The sequence below is a fragment of the Capsicum annuum genome, chromosome 10, assembly GCF_002878395.1.
Source record: "Capsicum annuum cultivar UCD-10X-F1 chromosome 10, UCD10Xv1.1, whole genome shotgun sequence".
Lineage (NCBI taxonomy): Eukaryota > Viridiplantae > Streptophyta > Magnoliopsida > Solanales > Solanaceae > Capsicum > Capsicum annuum.
The window spans coordinates 210,054,815-210,073,133 of NC_061120.1; the positions used below are offsets into that span (position 1 = coordinate 210,054,815).

Below are 18,319 nucleotides of genomic sequence, written 5' to 3' on the forward strand. Positions count from 1 at the left end.
AAGTTAACAAGCGACCTAAAAACAATCCATTTATGAAAAATCAACCTTGCAATATCTAAGACGATCCTTATGGGGCCCAGTGAATATTGAGGATTCATAAGATATCCCAACTTGATTGAGAATAATGCCTAGTTATTGTTGCATTGTCATGATATATGTAGGGGGAACCAATGGCCTGTTTTGTGGTCTTTCGACATCCCCGTTAAATTCGACACAAACTAGTTATAATTATATAAAAATTGATATAAGATTTATAAAAGCACTTGCAAACCAAGAAAATAGTTGGATGCTTTAATTTCTAAGTGAAATCTTAAAGGCTTCGAACCTCCTGAAGCCCCACAATATCTAAATCGACGTAGAAGTTAAAAAGTAAAAAAATCTGCAAGCACAAAGTACCCAGGGGTACTCAGAACAATCCATGTACCAATTACACTACCAATTACACTTGAGCCGGATGCTTCAAAAATGCATAGCTTTGGAAAAATCCAACAAGACACCCGATAACATTTGGAGGAGTCCGAACAACATAAATTTCAGCAGTATCCAGGACAAAACCATATTATCTAAAATTCAAACATAGATCAGCTCCACTAAATGAATAATATTCCCATAATATAGATACAAATGGAGGATTATGAAGAGTACAACATACAAAATGTCTTACTATTGTATTTTTAGAGCAGAAGCAATACGTACGAGGCCTGTGCATTTCTGTGCATGTACATAACCATTTCAGTCCTGATCAAAAGGCCAAATAATCGTCTGACATGTATATATACAAGGAGTATATTAATACAATATATTAACACCATATATGACATATACGTATGTATACTGGTGAAGTTTTGCTTCACTGGTTCTATACATTAGTGAGCGGATTTATCTGCAATATACTACAAACTGACTAGCTATTCCTGTTTCCTTTCAACTTCCAGGCTAATCTCATTCCGACGAGTGAATGGAAGAGTAAAAGGAGGATTGTACTGCAAGAAAAAGTATAACCAATACACAGCTAGTAGGTTATTTAGTTACACTAGGCCAAAATCTGTTCTCCAGGAGATATTATAAGTATTATTGAAATGGTTCAGCATATTTACCTGTGCGACTTCTACCAAGGCACCATCTTTTACATTAAACTCTGCATCTCCCTTTAACGCAGCTCGAAGTCTTGATTCTCGAGCTTTAACATCTTCGTCGTTCACAAAACCTTCCTCGAAATCGAATGAGAGAAGGTTTAGCTAAGTTAGGAAACAAAACTTGAAAAATAGAATTCCTAAATGTTCTCTCTTTTGAACTCTGAATTGAACACCGCCATTCGTCACAGCAGGCTTATAGGACATTAAAGAAAGAGACGACAAGTGAATCTATCAATAAAGTACTCCCTCTGTTCACTTGTCATGTTTCGCTTCTCGAGAGTCAAATTGCATAAACTTTGACCAACATTTTAAACTTTGAGACAGATCCTAGCTTTCCAACTACCCAGATGTTGAATTTTAAGAAAACTTCAAATTTCATCTAGAACTTTATATTGACATGCTGAAATCTGAAGTCACAAACCTGAAAAAGCAACAACTGCAACGGTTTTCCTAGGCACCTCTTTGATAGTTACAGAGGAATCCTTTGGTAGTGGCAAGTCCGAACCATACTTGGAGGGCATGACAAAGGACATCCTCCACTTTTCCTGATCTTCCGCCTAATAAAATTCTTAATGAGATTCCAGTGGGTGTAATTTTTTGTGAAAATACGAGAGCGGGAAACAAATGTAACAACTATATACACAATATTCATTTTTTTTTCTTCTGAATCGGGAATGAGGTGGGGTGCGGCGCGTGGGGACTGGGAGGGTGAAGCACTAAACGTAGGATCAGACATAAGTTAAGAAGTGATTTTTTTTCTTTTCTAGAATGAATGAATGCTGGTTTTGAAGTGTCTGGCAGCAAGAAATTCTTATAGGATGTTTCCACATAGCATAACCAGATAATGACTCAACCAATCTATAAGGCAGTGTGCCCTATTTTCACATAATATTGGTTTTTATGTTGCAAAATGTAGTAATTAGTGATTCATTTATGAGTTACTAGAAAAATATGTTATCGTTTATATAGAGGATCAGATGTGTATAACTATTCAGACATAATCTTTATAATGTGGAATATTGTTCTCGCTGACTGTTATTCCGTTCTAAACTTACATGGACTACCCTATTGGCTATAGGCATATATCAGATTCATGCGTGTCAGGGGTTGGCCAAGGGTAAGACTAGTAAAGTGTTTGTTTTAGGCCACAAAATTTTTTGAGGCCTCAAAAATTTTAATTGTAAATTTCATGATTTTCAACTTCACTTAGAAATTATTATAATAATGAAGATTGTGAAATACGTCTAAAAAAGAAGAAATAATAAAGAAAGAAAAAACTATCTAATTTTTACCAGAAATATTTTAGAACTTTGAATTAAACAACGTAAACATTATATTAATATATAAAGTTCTAACAACAACATACAAGTTAATGAATTGCAAATAAATGTCTTAACATTTTATTCACTAGAATTAATCTCTACTTTTATTAATAATCATATTAATATGTGAAGTTAAATGTTATGTGTCTTTTAAAAATACTACACCAAAAAAATAACTAATATGCAAAAAACAAAAAAAAGACAACTTTAAATTATTACAGTATTATTTTTGTACATATGTATTTACATATCTGAGGTTTTTATTAAAATTTGGTTTTAGGCCATTAATTTTATTGAGACACACCTGATATATAACAGGGATTCACACTTTTTTTCATTAATTATTAGTGAATTTTGAAAATTTGGAGAGAAGTATCACGTCACACTCGTGTCACATCCAAATCCGTGCAATATCAATGCTCAGACTTTTCAAAATTACTACTTTGCGTTTTGGAAGATCCAACACAATACTTCTCCCGTCTTCTCCCGTCTCCCAGATATGGATTTGCAATATTATACGAGGACTAAGAATACAACAGGTGCAGATTTGCAATATTATATGAGGACTAAGAATACAACAGGTTCAAGCATATGTATCTGCTCTGGTGTGCTCTGTTGTATAGACCTAGCACACAATTGGACGACCCTCAAATCACATCTAAAATACATTTCGTCATTTATAAAATCAGTTAAAAACCTGAAAGGTAACTAGATGATGTTTTTTTCCAATACAGTTAGCAAAATACCGCATTTCCATTAGGCGATCATTTCTCAACAAGTTATTTAGTGAGTCAACTCCAATATCTTATGTGCATCAACAGGCATTTAGTAGTCCTCTTCCAAAATATCTCCAATTTCTCCAAAAAAATACAATGTCTCCAAAAGGACTGAACAGTCGAGCAAACAGCATACGCGGTAGATTAACCAAACCATTTGCAAAAAGCATACGCGGTAGACTAACCAAACCATTTGTCTCAATGATGCAGTTAATAGCACGCTGCAACAGGATTAAAAGGGATGCAAAAGGACTGAAAGAGTCGACCAAAAAGCATACGCGGTAGACTAACCAAACCATTTGTCTCAATGATGCAATAAATAGCACAAAGGAAAAAGGAACACTAGTTAAAGAGTTGTACCCTTTTAGTTATCACTGGAGTAGTCATTTCCATCCTTACCCCTTCAGATTGAGTTCTACGGGTGATTACTGGTGTTGTCATTGCCATGCTCTCCTTCTTCGTGTTCTGGAATTGACCAAGAAACAGAACAGAACCAAAGAAGGCCACCATCAGGATGTGGTTCGAGGAGATCTAAGATTGACTCTCTGTAAGTACTTACGACTACCTTACCAAACAAGTACTCAGCCAATGTGTTGAAGGATTGAGATGCACCATTAAAGTCAAACCCATACTTGCTAGGCATTGTAACCTCAGCAACAAAGTAAGGCTGTTTAAAGTGATCACAATACTATTTTAGATAAGTGAACAAAATTATAATGAAAAAGAAAGATGGCTAAAAGGACAATCAGGAAAGGATTAATAATTAATTATCAACATGACAGCATAAATAAATGTTGGTGAGTAAAGTTCTAATAATACAGCATGTCTATAATATTGCAGATTAATACTGTTAGAAGAATTATATGCACCTTAAGGATCACCTGGAGTTTTGATGAAGCAAATCATTCAAGAGGTGCACTTGAGAGAAAGTATGCGAACAAGACTACATAGTGTACTGCAGAATTTGAACTTTTACCCTGTGTAATTGCTGAAAGATAGTTTGCTGGATATTTGACCTCTTACCAAGGAGTGGTAGTTGATAGTGAAGATAGCTAGATGTATGCAAGCATGGGGATGTCCTGCTTGTAATTCTCTTGATTTGTAATTTCTACTTGGTAATAAATAAATAGTTTATTTACCCAAAAAAAAAAAAAAAAATCTGCACCATAACTAACACGGTGACTGATGAGCCAGATTTCAGATTAGATACAAAGGACTATTTGCCAAAATTTTATCTTTATGTCAATGACTTTCAAACAACGGGATCCACGGCTTCAATACGAATAGAGAAAGATTATGACATGCTTAATTCTAGGAAATCAAACCTGAGTTGCACGGACTCTTCACTTCCAATGCCGCACCAGTGTTGGATTCTCCAAAAATACACTAGCTTTGGCGAATCTGACACGCACCCGTTGACATTTTTGAAGAGTCCAAGCAACATAGGATCAAACCAAAAGTTAGAACATAAGATGTTTATTTCCAGAAACCACCCTCCGTGTTCAAATCATGTCCTAACACTGAGTCACTAACATGTTTCCCAAAATTGAGGAAAATCCTGAGTTGTGATCACTAGTCTATTTCTGTCAATTTCTTTCCGTTCTGGAATAAGTTTGGATACCATCTCTTTGAGGTTCCTGTTGTTTCTTTTTTCTTTCTTATTGATCAACATGCTGACTCTTCACTATAACTGTAGTTCTCCAGTTGTATCTATTGACACGACCTGGTAATTTTCACCAACTAATGCTTTCTTGTATTAGTACCCTAAATTACTTCGGGAGAACTCACTATAATTACCATGCATGAGGAAATACTGACTTAAGGATTCCTTGTGTTAGCATATGTAGCTGATCTGAACAAATACAAGGGGGTCAATTTTCAAGCTTTATGGGTTCAACCTTTTTTAAGGTTCTTAGCATTAAACGCATCATATTTTTTAAAGCATGATTCATATCTACTAATTTTAATGAATTTTACACATAAATTTACATCCCGTGCTGAAGGTATTGGTTCATATGAACCCTGTAGCTACAAGTTGCATCCGGCCCTTGAACAACTCTATTAAACAATGTACGTTGCCTATATTCGTATCTATGTCGGTAGTATTCTAAAGGTTTTCTCATCAAAAGTTCCCCCTCTATCGTCGGCATATTCTTAACAAAGGTTTATACTTTTTTAATCAGTCAAATATTGCTCGTTTCATCTAGAACCAAATCCCCTGATTATAGAATGGATGAATGTAAATCTAGATTAAAAGGGCAGTCTGGTGCAATAATGCTCCAGCAATGCGCAGGGTCTAGGTAAGGGCCAGACCTTGCCTATTGTACGCAGCATTACGCTACATTTCTGCAAGAGGATGTTTCCACGGCCATATGAATCTAGACTCAATTGGAAAAAGTAAAGTACCACAAAATTAGTAGCTAAATAAGTAGAATCAAAGTGCAAATACCTCAACTTCTCTTATCTCATACTGATCACAGCGTTTCAAAACCTTGAATTTAACTGTCTCCAAATCCGGCACTACAAGAAGACGACAGTGATGCGAGCTAGTCATTACATGAACCGATTTTAACCATCTAAAATCTCATTAAAGAAAGAGAGAATAAAACAATCATAAAAAAAAATTGAAAAAGTATACCAGACATCAAAGCTTCCTCCAAATTCCGACTTTCAAATATCCTCTTTGGAAACACATATTTCGCCGTTTCACCCGCCAATTCCGTCAGAACTGCCAACAATTTTTAAAAAAGTTAACAATATGGTAACAATCAATCAAATCATTCATCATTTTTCTCATTCTTAAGCTAGCTGTAGGACCAGAAACAGAACAAATTTGAGAAAAATGCTACTTCATCTGTCCCAATTTACGTGCCACACTAATTTTGAGACTCAAACTTCTACACTTCGACATAGATTAGAACAACTATTTTTAGCATACATGACAACTAAAAAGGAATGAAATGAACATTTGAAAACTACATAAAAAGTCCTATAATTTAAATCACAATAATTAATAACTTGAAATATTTGAAGTCATATAAGGAAATCCCTGTCAAAAAAAAAAACAATTGATTAGCTCTGAAAATTCCAACTGCACCACATATATTGGAACAAAGTGAAAAATCAACCATTCAACATTTTTCTCATTAACTTAATAATATTGTGACCCCTTGTCCCCTTTTTTTAATTAAAGACACTTTTCTCCATTGTGAGATACAAAGAATTTATATATTTGAAAACTACGTAAAAATCTAAGTTAAATCACAATAATTAAAAACTTATAATGATATTTTGACAGACAACCTTGATTGACTCTCCAAATTCCAACTGCGTCACATAAATTAGAACAGAGAGAGTACTAGACTAGGAATGGTACTTTCACAAAAAAAAAAAAAAAAAAACTACTTTTTCCAGCATAAGCATGAAAACTCTCAAAATTAAGCATATAGCTTTCAAAATGATCGGGATTGGAAGGCAAAAATTACGTTTGTGAGAAAGAGAAGTTGTTTGAGAGGCAAGAGCGAAGATGAGGGAGATTCGAGCTTCGAGAGGTGACGTGTTGTTTCTCCGGTGCGGCGGAGCCGCTGTGACAACGCCGGAACTACTATTTCTGTTAACTGCTGCCATGGATTTGATCGGAGAAGCTCTCATTCTGTTTATGGATAGTGATGAAGGTGATACCAGAAACATCTTTTAACTTTGTACTGTTAATGAGCAAACTGCAAAGTCGTTGAAAGAAGAGATTTGTGGTTTTCAGGGAGTTAGATATTTCCACCTCATCACCACTTGTCATTTATCTGTTGAAATTTTGCATCAGTCCACCTTTGGTTTTCTAAATTAGTACTTCCTCCAATCCAAATTTTCTAATTTAATTTTTTTTTTATTAATTAAGAAAAAATAAAAAATATATATATATTTTATCATTTACATTAGTTACTTTTTTTTCAAATTAAAATATAAATATCATTTAATAAAAATATTATAATAAAACAAATTATATTATTAATTACTTTTTTAATTAATATATCATTTTAGTTTGAGACGAATAATTTAGAACGGAGAAAGTATATACTAACTGTTGGTTCGAAATCGAGAGGACGTCATCCTAAGTTAATTATTGTAAATTATGAAAAAATAGATTAGACAATAACAAAAATAATATTATTATATGATTTAATCAATTAACATATATATAAAACTTAATATTAAAAAGTATAAAACTAATGAGAAAAAATCTCCCCTTAACAAAAATCTTAAACGACTACATTATAGAGTTTCAAAACTTTTCTTTTAAAAAAGAGGTTAGCCAAATATAAAAAAGTTCTAGGAAAAGTAAAAGTAATTATAGTATTATTTCTATTTTTCTTCTAAAAAAATAAAATTTAAATTTGATAAAAACAATTTGATTATATTATTTTTAAATAAAATAAATTTAATACTTTAAAAAATATATTAAATAATAAATCATATTAATATTAAGAATAAACAACAATAATAACATATATAATGAATTTCCACCTAATGGGATATAAAATAGAGTAAAGGGTCAAAAATACCCTTCTATTTTTTTTAAATTGACCAACTTTACTTTCGGATATACTTTTGAGTCATATATACCCATCGTTATGAAAGTTTATATATCTTCCCTTCAACGTAACGGAATGACCCAAATAACATTAGTCAACCCGTTTTCTAATAAACCCAAGCTCGACCCGACCGACCCATCAAAATGTTATTTGAGTAAACAAAAAACAAGCTTAGCTTTTTCGCCATAGATGAAATTGATGAACATTCAGGCAGACTTGCACGAATGTGCTTGAAATTAAAAAAAAAATTACTACTTCAATTAAAGAAAAAAAAAAAAAAAACCACTCTGCTGTTGATACAATATGATACCTTAATTTACCCTCTAATTTATCCAATGAGAAAAAGTATGTTGAGTAGAGACAGCCTTGTCCGGATCAAAAGCTTGAACAACATCTCCAATCCATTTTCAAGATCCTCAATGCTACCCTTCAAATTCTCCAGATTTCTTTGCCCGAATTCGAAACTTTCCACTTCCTCTTCATGCTGGTCCAGCAAGTTGTTCAGTGCAGTATCAACTTTCTCCAGCTCAGTCAGCTTTTCCCTCTGCCCTTCACTGCCACCTACAACCCCTTTGTGTACAAGCTTCGAAACCAATGACCATTTAATGGACTTTGGTTTCGAGGCTGATACCGAAAGAAACATTAACGACTGAGAGGTAGAAATGGTTGTGAAACTCGCATCTTCAAGGGCCCCTATTATGGCAGAGAGCTGAGATTCTTTGATTGTGGCTGATGGGGCATATTGTGTTTATTTGTTTGGGTCTCTTTCTCCTGGATCGGGTCGGGTTTGAATTTATTAAAAACGGATCAATTGGTGTTATTTGGGTCATTCCGTTGAGTTGAAGGGCACGTATATAAACTTTTATAACGGCTAATCCTAAAATATGACAAAGGGTAAAATTGATCAATTTTTAAAAGTAGAGGGGTATTTTGACCCTTTTCTCTTTAAAATATATGCGGTTCATACTACTGTTTTTTAAAAAGTAAAAAGACTATTTTCAATAAATCTTCGACTCAAGACACATACACAATAAATATAATTGTAATAAAATATAAGACAAGATAAAAAGACACTCACAAAGTAGTACGATACACTAATAAATCGCAAGTACCCACCTCCCCCAACCCACCTTACCGGAGACTCCCATCTTATACGCAAAGTCGTACAACTACTAGCAAATTACCCAAAAGCACACCTAACTACTAGTTAAGACTCACCCACACGCACTAACCTACTAACCTAATTCGTATTCTCTATACTTTCTTATCTAGGATCATGTCCTTAGTAAGCTTTAACTGCTTCATGTCCTATCTAAAATTACCTTCTTTCGGTATTTTTTTTGACGTACCTCTACCCTATTTGAAACCGTCAAAAGCTAACCCTTCGCATCTCTAAATCAGGGTGTTCGTACCCCTCTTTATTACATACCCAAATTATCTCAATTATTCATTAATTTTATAAATTGAATAAGTATTTTTAGATATTTCAAAATAGAAAAATGCTAAAGATGGACACAGAAAGTGTTTGTTGTCCATATTTCATAATATTTTAGCACTTTTATAAAAAAAAAAAAACACAATTACTTATTTTTTTTACCTTTATTCTTAATCATTAATATAAAAAATATTGATAACATAAAATTCTTAAATAAAAATAATTTAATTAAATTAAACTCTAATTAATATTTTTATGAAGAAAAGCTCAAATAAAAATAACAATATTTAGTAACGAAAATAAAATTTGAAGTAGCGTGGTAAAACGAGTTAATTGGACGGAGAGTGTACTAATATAGGAGTTTTAACTTTTTTATAATCCAACATCATAAGTGGTCAAAAACTGAAAGTAAATAAAGGTTAAACCGGTACGTGTCCTTTTGTTCACCCGGTTCAATCTTGGCCGGCACCACCGGTTGACCGGTTCAATTTCTTCTCCTTTGTAGCCCACAAATAACACTCTCATTTTTCTCTCTCGGGACTTTGGATTAAAATGGACTCCCAAGTTGTCCAACTGAGAGGCGTTTGGATAAGATTAAAATTTGATCAAATTAAATTTTAATTATTTTTTTTAATTTTTTTAGATATTTGGTAAAATTAAAAAGAATTTAGAAAAAGCTAAAAGTGGATTAAAAAAAGAAAAAATTGAGATGCTGGATACCCCCGACTTTTTACTTTTTAGATTAATTTTTTTTTAGGTTTGATCAATACATTTAATTTTTTATCCCTTATATTTTCTTCTAATTCCAACAATACCCTAAACTTTGTAGCCCTTATTGATTTTTCTTTCTTTTTGTCGTTTTTTTCATCGTTTTCCTCCAGTTTCTTTTTTATCTTTCCCCTTTATTTTCAGAGAATCCATCACTACATAAGAAAACAATCAAAAATTTTACCATCAAATCGAGCTTGTGATAAGTTCTTTTCTATCCGTTCATATAGAATCTCTGCATGTTATTTAAATTTTAAAAATTAATTCATTTTAATAGTTTGTTTCATTCTTAAAGATTTTTTGCTGTTTACAAGCTTGCAGTATTACAATGTAATATTATATTTATATAAAAAATATCTTAAAATTTTTATTTTACAATATTTAAAAATAAAAAAGTAACTTATATTTATAAATTGATCTGGCATAATCACTTTACGTTGAAAGTGTATTTAAATAGAAATTATTTTTAGATTTTTTTTTCAGTTTCAGCACTTCTATCCAAACACTTATTTGCTTAATTTAAAAACACTTATTTTAAGCTTTTAATTATTTAAGCTAAAAAATAATTTTTTAAATTCTATCCAAACGAGCTTTAAGTGGAGTCCTCCAAGTTTTTAAAATTAGATGGGAGAGATAACTTATTTATTTATTTATTTATTTAAGTTTTTCCGTTTTAATAACTTGTTCCAGTTGTAGAACAACCACAACCTTGCGAAGTTATTCAATACCTACCAAAGTTTCGACAACTGCGACAAGTTGTTCAAACAGTACTAGGGAGGGAAATTTGTATTGTATTTGTGTAATTAAATGACGGGTATTGAGTAAAGTTTGGATTGTATTTAGTGTTTAAATCTACTTGTATAATGGGTAAGAAATCATCATCAATAAAGAAAGGAATTGGTAAAATATCTGTTTCAATTACTTAAGAGAAAAATTATGTGGGAAGAAGAAGAAAGAAACCCATGTTAATGCAAAATCAATACTGAAATTGGAACATATTAAGAATCTTGCTACATGGTCAGTGGAGAAGCTTCCATTCCTTCACTTGGTGCATTCTTTGGCCAAAAATTAGCTGCATCAGCTAAGTCTTTGGGTGTTTTGACTGATCCTTCATTATTTACTTGTCAAAGGTTTGATCTTTTTTTTTTTTTTTTAAATCTGGTTATTTTCCACTGTTTTTTTTTTAATGACTACTTTGATTTGTTATATCTGAGCTGACTGTCCTTTAGAAACACCTACCTCCACAAGGTAGGGTAAGGTCCGCTTACACTTTATCCTTCCCGGACCTTACTTGTGGGGTTTCATAACCATTTTTTGCATTTTGTAAGGCGTTTTTATTTTTTATAACTACTTTCATCTGTTGTCGTTGAACTGAGGTCATTCAGAAATACCTCCACGAGGTAGAGATAAGGTCTGGTTTCACTTTATTCTTTTCAGATTTCACTTGTAGGATTTTATTGGGTATGCAGCTGTTGTTGTTCTTGTATTTCTCTTACATTCATGAATATAGACGGTTAACTTTGTGACGGCTTAAAAAATGGATATTGATTGAGTAATGAATGTGTGGGTATAGTAGGAGAGATCAGGGCCGGCTCTACCTATTCAGAAAATAGGCAACCGTCTTTGGCTACCCAAATTTGAGGCCTCTTTTTTTTTTTTTTTACAATAATAGATTATATACTTTTTATTAACAAAAAATTAAATATTATTTGTAGAGAAAATAAATTTCTTATAAAAAAGTAAAGAATTATTAGAAGAAGTTTGATTTATATTTAAACTTTAAAATATTATGTCTTAAGAAAGATTAAATGCATTAGTTATATTGACGGAAAAAGAGTACTAGAAGAAATCGCTATAAAAAAAATAATTAACAACTTTGCATCTCAAAAAATTTAAAATATAGACTTAATAGAAAAATATATTTATTTTTCATAAAATTTAATAAAAAAATGTATTTATTTTTCTTAAAAATTTAAGGCCTCCATTTGATTTTTGTCTTAGGCCATCGAAGTGCTTGAGCCGCCCCTGGGAGAGATAGGATTAGCAATGAGTATATTTGGGATGGTTGAGCAAGGGGAGAGGAGATGCAGATGCACCGATGCTAGTGTGTTGTCTTTCTATACGTCCATACTAGTGGTCATAGTATTTCTCCCATAGTTCTTGTACTGCAATTTCTGGTACTATCTGTTGTTTCTTGTAGTACTTTGATTTATGTTACTATTTTTTGTTTCTTGTATTTCGATTGTCGTATTATTTTGTTGTAGCTATGGTTTAGAACGATTTGTTATGCGTTCACTTTCATTTGTTCTCTTTCTGGACTTCTTTGGACTAATTTTTCTTGAGCTGAGCGTCTATCAAAAACAACCTCTCTACCTCTCATGTAAAGGTAATTAGCATTGGGCTAGTCTCAAAAAAATCAGTAGATTTAAAGCGTGGAGAAGTAGCTGCTGCCAAAACCAAGTATGACAGAATAGAAGTAGGTTAATGTGTCCCCAAAGCTATCAGAACGTCCATATTTGCAGAACGATAGCTGAGTGCTTTGTATGAATCAGTCTACAAATGAAATCTAATGATGAATTGCACCGGAGTAGCTAACACACACCTCAAGATCTCTCCGATGCTAAGCATGTTGACAACTTTAGTTTCTAGGCCATCCTTTAGATGAGGAATATACATCAACATCATGGAGTGTCAAGAAATGGATCTTGGGCCTAACTCAACCGCAAAAGTTAGCTCAAGAGGAGAGGATTACCCAAGTCCATTCCCTAACCAATGTGGGACTTTTACCAACTCTGACACCCTCCTCACGCTCAGGTCTAACTGGCACAGACGCGTGGACTGGGAGCCCAAAACGAGAATGGACCTGGCTCTGATACCATGTCAAGAAATGGACCTTGAGCCTAACTCAACCTCAAAAGTTAGCTCAAGAGGTGAGGATTACCCAAGTACATATAAGCAAACCACTAGTTCATTCCCCAACCAATGTAGGACTTTTACCCACTCTAACATGGAGGTCAGGAAAACAAGAATAGTAAAGACTAGGCTCCAGAGAAAGGACCGATGCTACTGTTCAATTTCATCTCTTCTCCAGGTTTCTTTTTCTTCTCCTTCAGGAAATGTCAATCCCTTGAACCGTCCTATGCCAGTTGACTCGATTACTTGAATAAAATTTCAAGGTCCTGTGACATCTGATCATTAAGAAAGGGATATCTTCTTCTGCTCCGTAGCCAATATCAATGTCTTCAACTCCTGGGAGTGCTCTAAGAGAAGTTTCAATAATCCTCATGGAACTGCCCGTGCGCGCTCCATCAAATATCTTACCCAAATATAACCAGAACAAAAAAGCTATAACCAACTTTTTTTTAATGTTCAGGAAATCCTCCAAGGCCAGTGATGCACGTTTACCATAATTTTTTCTGTAGCAGGGTTCAAATTCGTTATGTGCGCCAAACCCACTCATCATGAGCCACTCTTACAACTGGACCCGGAGGCCGAGAAGCAAGCTATAACCAACTAGTTGGTATCACTTATATAGGTTTTTGCTTTCATCGTGTTCTAAGATTAGCTAAATCTGCATGGATTTCTAGAGGTTGTACGAATAACTAATTAAATACAGAAAACCAAAAACATAACTAGGTCGCAGCTTATTACAGTCAGTTGGTATTTTTTATCTCTGGGATCCTGAAGGATCACTCGTGTGTTTTTGAGTACTTTACATTAATGTGGTATATAATATCCTTCAGACATAGTCTCAATGCTCCAAAGTTTCATTGCTATTTTTGAGCTTTGGTAACAGCTATTTATGTCTGGAAAGTGGAAAATAGCTGAGTTATAATATTCTCCTCTTTTTGGCCATGTAGTTCCTAAAGTTTCTCCCTTTTTCACATTTTGGGTGGATTAATGCACTTAGGATTTCAGTTTCAAAAAATAATGCTCTTGGGATTTTTCATAAAGGAGGAAAATAGCAAAATGGGCGTTGATTATTTCAGTATTGTTGTACAGTGTGTGTGAGAGAGTGAGGTTTTTGATTAGGTGTACCAAGTTTTGGTCTGTGACCAAAAACCTTCTCTATAGTTAAATCTGGAGCAGGCTGTTGCTTGTTTGTATGGAGCTGCACATTCTAGCTTAGTGTGTTTTGGGTGTAAAAGCACAGCCGAGTAATATTCTTCTTTTTCTCCCACGTAGTTCCGAAAGTCTCTTGCTTTTTCACATTTTGGGTGGAATAATGCTCTTGAGATTTTTCATAAAGGGGTAAACTAGCAAAATGGGCGTTGATTGTTTCAGCATTGGTCTGCTCTGTGTGTGTGAGAGAGTGAGGTTTCATGATTAGGTGACTTCTCTGTAGTTAAAGCTGGCTCAGGCTGTTGCCTGTTTGCATGGAGCTGCCCATTCTAGCTTGGTGTGTTTTCGGTGTAAAAGCATATTCTTTTTTTCCCCATGTAGTTCCTAAAGTTTCTTGCTTTTTCACATTTTGGGTGGAATAACGCACTAGAAAATTTTCATAAATGAGGGAAAAAGCAAAATGGATGTTGGTCGCTTCCGCAGTATTGTGCAGTGTGACAGAGAGTGAGGTTTCTTGATTACGTGTACCATGTTTGTTCTTTCAGCAAAAATCTTCCTTGGTTTAATTAAATCCGTTTTTATGGAGCTTCCCACATTCTTGCGTAGTGTTGACTTTGGGTGTAAAAACAGAGCTGAGTAGTATTCTTCTTTTGATTTTTCCTTCTCCTAAGAACGGCTCCATATGGAGCGAAATGGATATTGAGGATTATAGCTGACCGCCTGACCCCGGCTAATTTGGGATTGAGTCATAGTAGTTGTGCTGTTCCTTCTCCTTTTCGATTTACTTTTAATGTCTATAAGATAATTGGGAGCTCTACATCTGCTTGTATTCAGAACACTAGTCGATTTTCTGTTTATCTCTTTTTCACTTTTGTTATCTCTTACAAGAGAATCAAATAGGATAAAAGTCAGCTTTACATACTATATGCATAGTGAAATGTCTAATTGATGTGTTTACTCCATAGAACATATTGTTACTTCTTTCTCACAAGGATAAATATAACATTTGGAAGATGTTTCATTTAAGTTGTTTCCTACAACTCGGTGTTATGGAGTTAATTTACTGAAGAAATCTAGTTGTTTGAACTTTTAGATTAGCTCCAATAGTAGTCGGGAATGATATAAAGGCGAGTGCATGTTTTGTGAGCTTTGTTGGTTTCAATCCAGCAAGTAGCTAATTCCTGTGCACGTCGAGTTGTTTTTACTTCTTCCTTCTGATTTCTCCTATTTTAAATCACAATGTATGTATGGAATTGATTTATTCTGCTTAAAAGTTTATAATTACTTTGATTTTTTGCTGCTTTCATGTTGAATGAGTCATTCTCGACTTTTCATCCCTTTTGGTAGGCTCCTGTACCGACTTATAATTGATATTTTGCAGGTGTGAATCTATCCTTCAAGCTGGATACAACCGTACAACATGGATTGCGAAGAACAAAAGGAAGGCACGAAGGAAACGCAAGACATCTGGTATTCCCCCGGAGAACTATGTTGTATATGAGTGTCATTTCTGCTCACATCGGAATCTAAAAAGAGGAACCCCAAGAGGCTATATGAAAGATCTATATCCTGCCAAACCAACAACTTCAAGAGTTGACCCTGCTAAATCAGCAAACCGAAAGTCTGAACAGTTGGATACGTTAGTGGCTAGCATTGATAAGGAAAGAGTTGACACTACTGAATCAGCAACCCAAAAGTCCGAACAGTTCAATGAATCAAGGGGTAGTACCGACACACAGATAATAAGACAAATATAATAATTGTTTTATCTGAAATAGTTGGAGATGATCCTGCAACTCCATTGTCAACAGTTGCGGTTACTTCTTTGTTAGACTCGAAGAGGAGGAAACGAAATAGAACAGGGTCCAAGAAGAAAGTTGAACCTCCGGATGGTTTATCCATGAGAGTTGCTGAGAAGACTGTCGCAACATCCAAGTAAGCGAAAGAAGCAGTCGTGGACCAGTTTGAAGGAAATTGCTGAAAGTCAGAGTAGCAATAGCAGGAAGTTCTCCAGCATATCTGTTCCATTTATTCTTTAGTTAGTCGTAAGAATTGTATTGTTGTCTGTTGAGCATCCTTTACCTTGGTGTTGATTCACTAAATGATATTTCTTACTGGGTTCTCACTATATGTAATTGGTATTAAAAATCCGGTCTGCCCTTACCTCAGATGTAGAAAGGTTGTTTCTAATAGGTCCTCAATTTAGAGAAAAAGAAAATAAAAAGCAGTTTCGAACAAGAAGTAGCGGAAGAACAAAAAAACAACAGATAGTAACAATAACAAAAATCGAGAAACTACAAGGCCAATATTATCACTACTAATTTAAGTGACAAGAAAACAACGTCCTGCTCCCTGCTAACATTCTACCACTATATCTCTATGCAATGAAAACTAAACAAAGAATGATCTTTTCAACTGTTCCTCAGAATTTGTTTATCTTCAAAAAGAAAACAGAACAGGCCATACAATGTATTAGTGGAATAGAGTAAATTGCTCATATGCATAAAATGTTTTAGATGGAAAATGAGTGAACTTTCACAACAATAGTAGTATCAAGATTCTTAAAAAAAAAAAAAAAAAATTAAAAACTAAGAGACTCGGGTGAAGATCGGACAAAAAAATTTGGACCATTTCTCGATTTGTGCGTGTCATCCTTGCGCAGGGGCCATGCTAATCTTCTCTGTATTGTTCCAATTTTATCGGATGTCCCCGAAGGGACAAGCTTCACACCTTTGCTATTGTCCTTATAGTGGTGTAGTTTTCTTTATTTGCTCGATGTGGGAGAAACGAAAAAGAAGATGTGACTCCAGTAAATGTCGTTTTTGGGTCATAAAGTTTCGAAAACCAAACATTTCGTCCTATTTAAGAAAGTTTATTTCAACATCACCCCCTGAAGTATTCATTCACGTAATGAAGTTCTTCCTGCACTTCTGAATATGTCAAAATCACCCTCATCTTTTTGTACTATATGTTATCATAAATTAAGATTTTGGACATCTTTTCAAAGACACAACTTAAAAATTCCTTAATTATTCATTATTAGAATTTTTTTTAAAAAAAAAAAAAATTGATTCAATAAAGACTGCACTTCACAGTCTCTTTCAAGAGTTGAAAATGGTGTATCCATAATATTTGATTCTTTAATTTGATAATATTTGACTCCTTATAAATTAAGTGGATTATAGCACCAAGGATTGTGTCAGGATGGATAGGATTCCTTCCATCATGTACTAGATGTTTCAATTTTAAGCCTTAAAGTTAAATTTTTGTAACAGAAAACACTTTTCTCGTTAATGAATTTTACGCGACAACAAATCTGAAATAGTCCACCCAAAACAATTATCAGAAATCAACGGGGAAAATATTAATAACTGAAATTGACATTTGTTTGGGAAAATGGTGAAACTAATCTCCACATGAAATTGTTAAGTATTTTATAATGTTTGGTTTCCTGTCTACTTAAGCACCACATAAAATTTAGCATAATCCATTGTTTTTTGGTTTGAATTTTTTTCTGTATTTATTATGGAAGAACTTATAAATTATTTCATGTGAAATAGAATATAGAGATTAGATATATAAACTAAGATTATTAAATCATGTAGATTAATATTTATATTTTACTGAAACTTATTTTATTAACTATGTAATTTTTTTTAACACAACATGCTAAACATCAAATATTGTAATACAATTTTTATTGGGGTTGAAGAAGGTCACAGGGTGAGATTTGAGGATTCTGGATGCTTAAAAAATAAAGAAAATAAAAAAAATAAAAATTCCTCAATGAGATTCGAACCTACGACGCACCTTCCAATAGAATACCTTAAGATAAGCCTAAATGTCAGTGCATCCAACCAGTTTTTGTTTTGGTGGGTACTTTTATATGTTCTATACCTATTTTCGTATATTTTTTAATGTAATTACACCTATTCTACGTTAAGTTTAATGTATACTGAATCACCTCAAAATTTAGCGTAGGTCCGCCCCTAGCTATGGGATAAGTTTTACAATAGAAGTTCAATAGGCAAGAGATATAACATCATCAATCCTTGTACTAATTATCAAAATATAGATTCGCTTATTTTTGTCCCTGACTAAGTAGTCAGCAATCTGTATTAACCCTCGTAACTACTCCTTTATTATATATATATATATCCTGCTTATCAAAACAAAAAAAACATCATGAAGTGTGAATTAAGGAGTCATTTTGTAGGATGCATTAGAAAAAAAA

General features: G+C 33.6%; 3 protein-coding genes and 1 non-coding gene across 5 annotated transcripts; 1 reads left to right on the forward strand and 3 right to left on the reverse strand.

Annotated features, from left to right (window-relative positions):
* Positions 1-559: 559 nt before the first annotated feature.
* On the reverse strand, positions 560-7,041 carry LOC107843679 (heme-binding-like protein At3g10130, chloroplastic). Of its 2 annotated transcripts, none has more exons than XM_016688045.2 (8): positions 6,720-7,041; positions 5,873-5,962; positions 5,684-5,754; positions 3,800-3,901; positions 3,595-3,699; positions 1,558-1,693; positions 1,098-1,207; positions 560-983 (listed from the first exon to the last, which is right to left on the reverse strand). In XM_016688045.2, exons 1-8 carry the CDS (start codon positions 6,922-6,924, stop codon positions 909-911), a joined length of 894 nt encoding a protein of 297 aa, XP_016543531.1. In that variant the 5' UTR covers positions 6,925-7,041; the 3' UTR covers positions 560-908. The 2 variants fall into 2 exon arrangements, with proteins under 2 accessions (XP_016543531.1, XP_016543532.1); XM_016688046.2 differs by having other exon boundaries at positions 3,634-3,699; positions 6,720-7,028.
* Positions 7,042-8,148: 1,107 nt separating this feature from the next.
* LOC107844613 lies at positions 8,149-8,463 on the reverse strand. Its single transcript, XM_016688989.1, has one exon. It carries the CDS (start codon positions 8,461-8,463, stop codon positions 8,149-8,151), a length of 315 nt encoding a protein of 104 aa, XP_016544475.1.
* A 2,258-nt stretch (positions 8,464-10,721) lies between these two features.
* Positions 10,722-16,673, forward strand: LOC107843678. The gene is made up of 2 exons (XM_016688044.2): positions 10,722-11,153; positions 15,467-16,673. The coding sequence occupies exons 1-2, from the start codon at positions 11,038-11,040 to the stop codon at positions 15,840-15,842; spliced, it is 492 nt and encodes a 163-aa protein (XP_016543530.1). The 5' UTR covers positions 10,722-11,037; the 3' UTR covers positions 15,843-16,673.
* A 28-nt stretch (positions 16,674-16,701) lies between these two features.
* On the reverse strand, positions 16,702-16,804 carry LOC124888196. Its single transcript, XR_007046327.1, has one exon. It is a non-coding gene; the product is annotated as a U6 spliceosomal RNA (small nuclear RNA).
* Between the last annotated feature and the right edge of the window lie 1,515 nt (positions 16,805-18,319).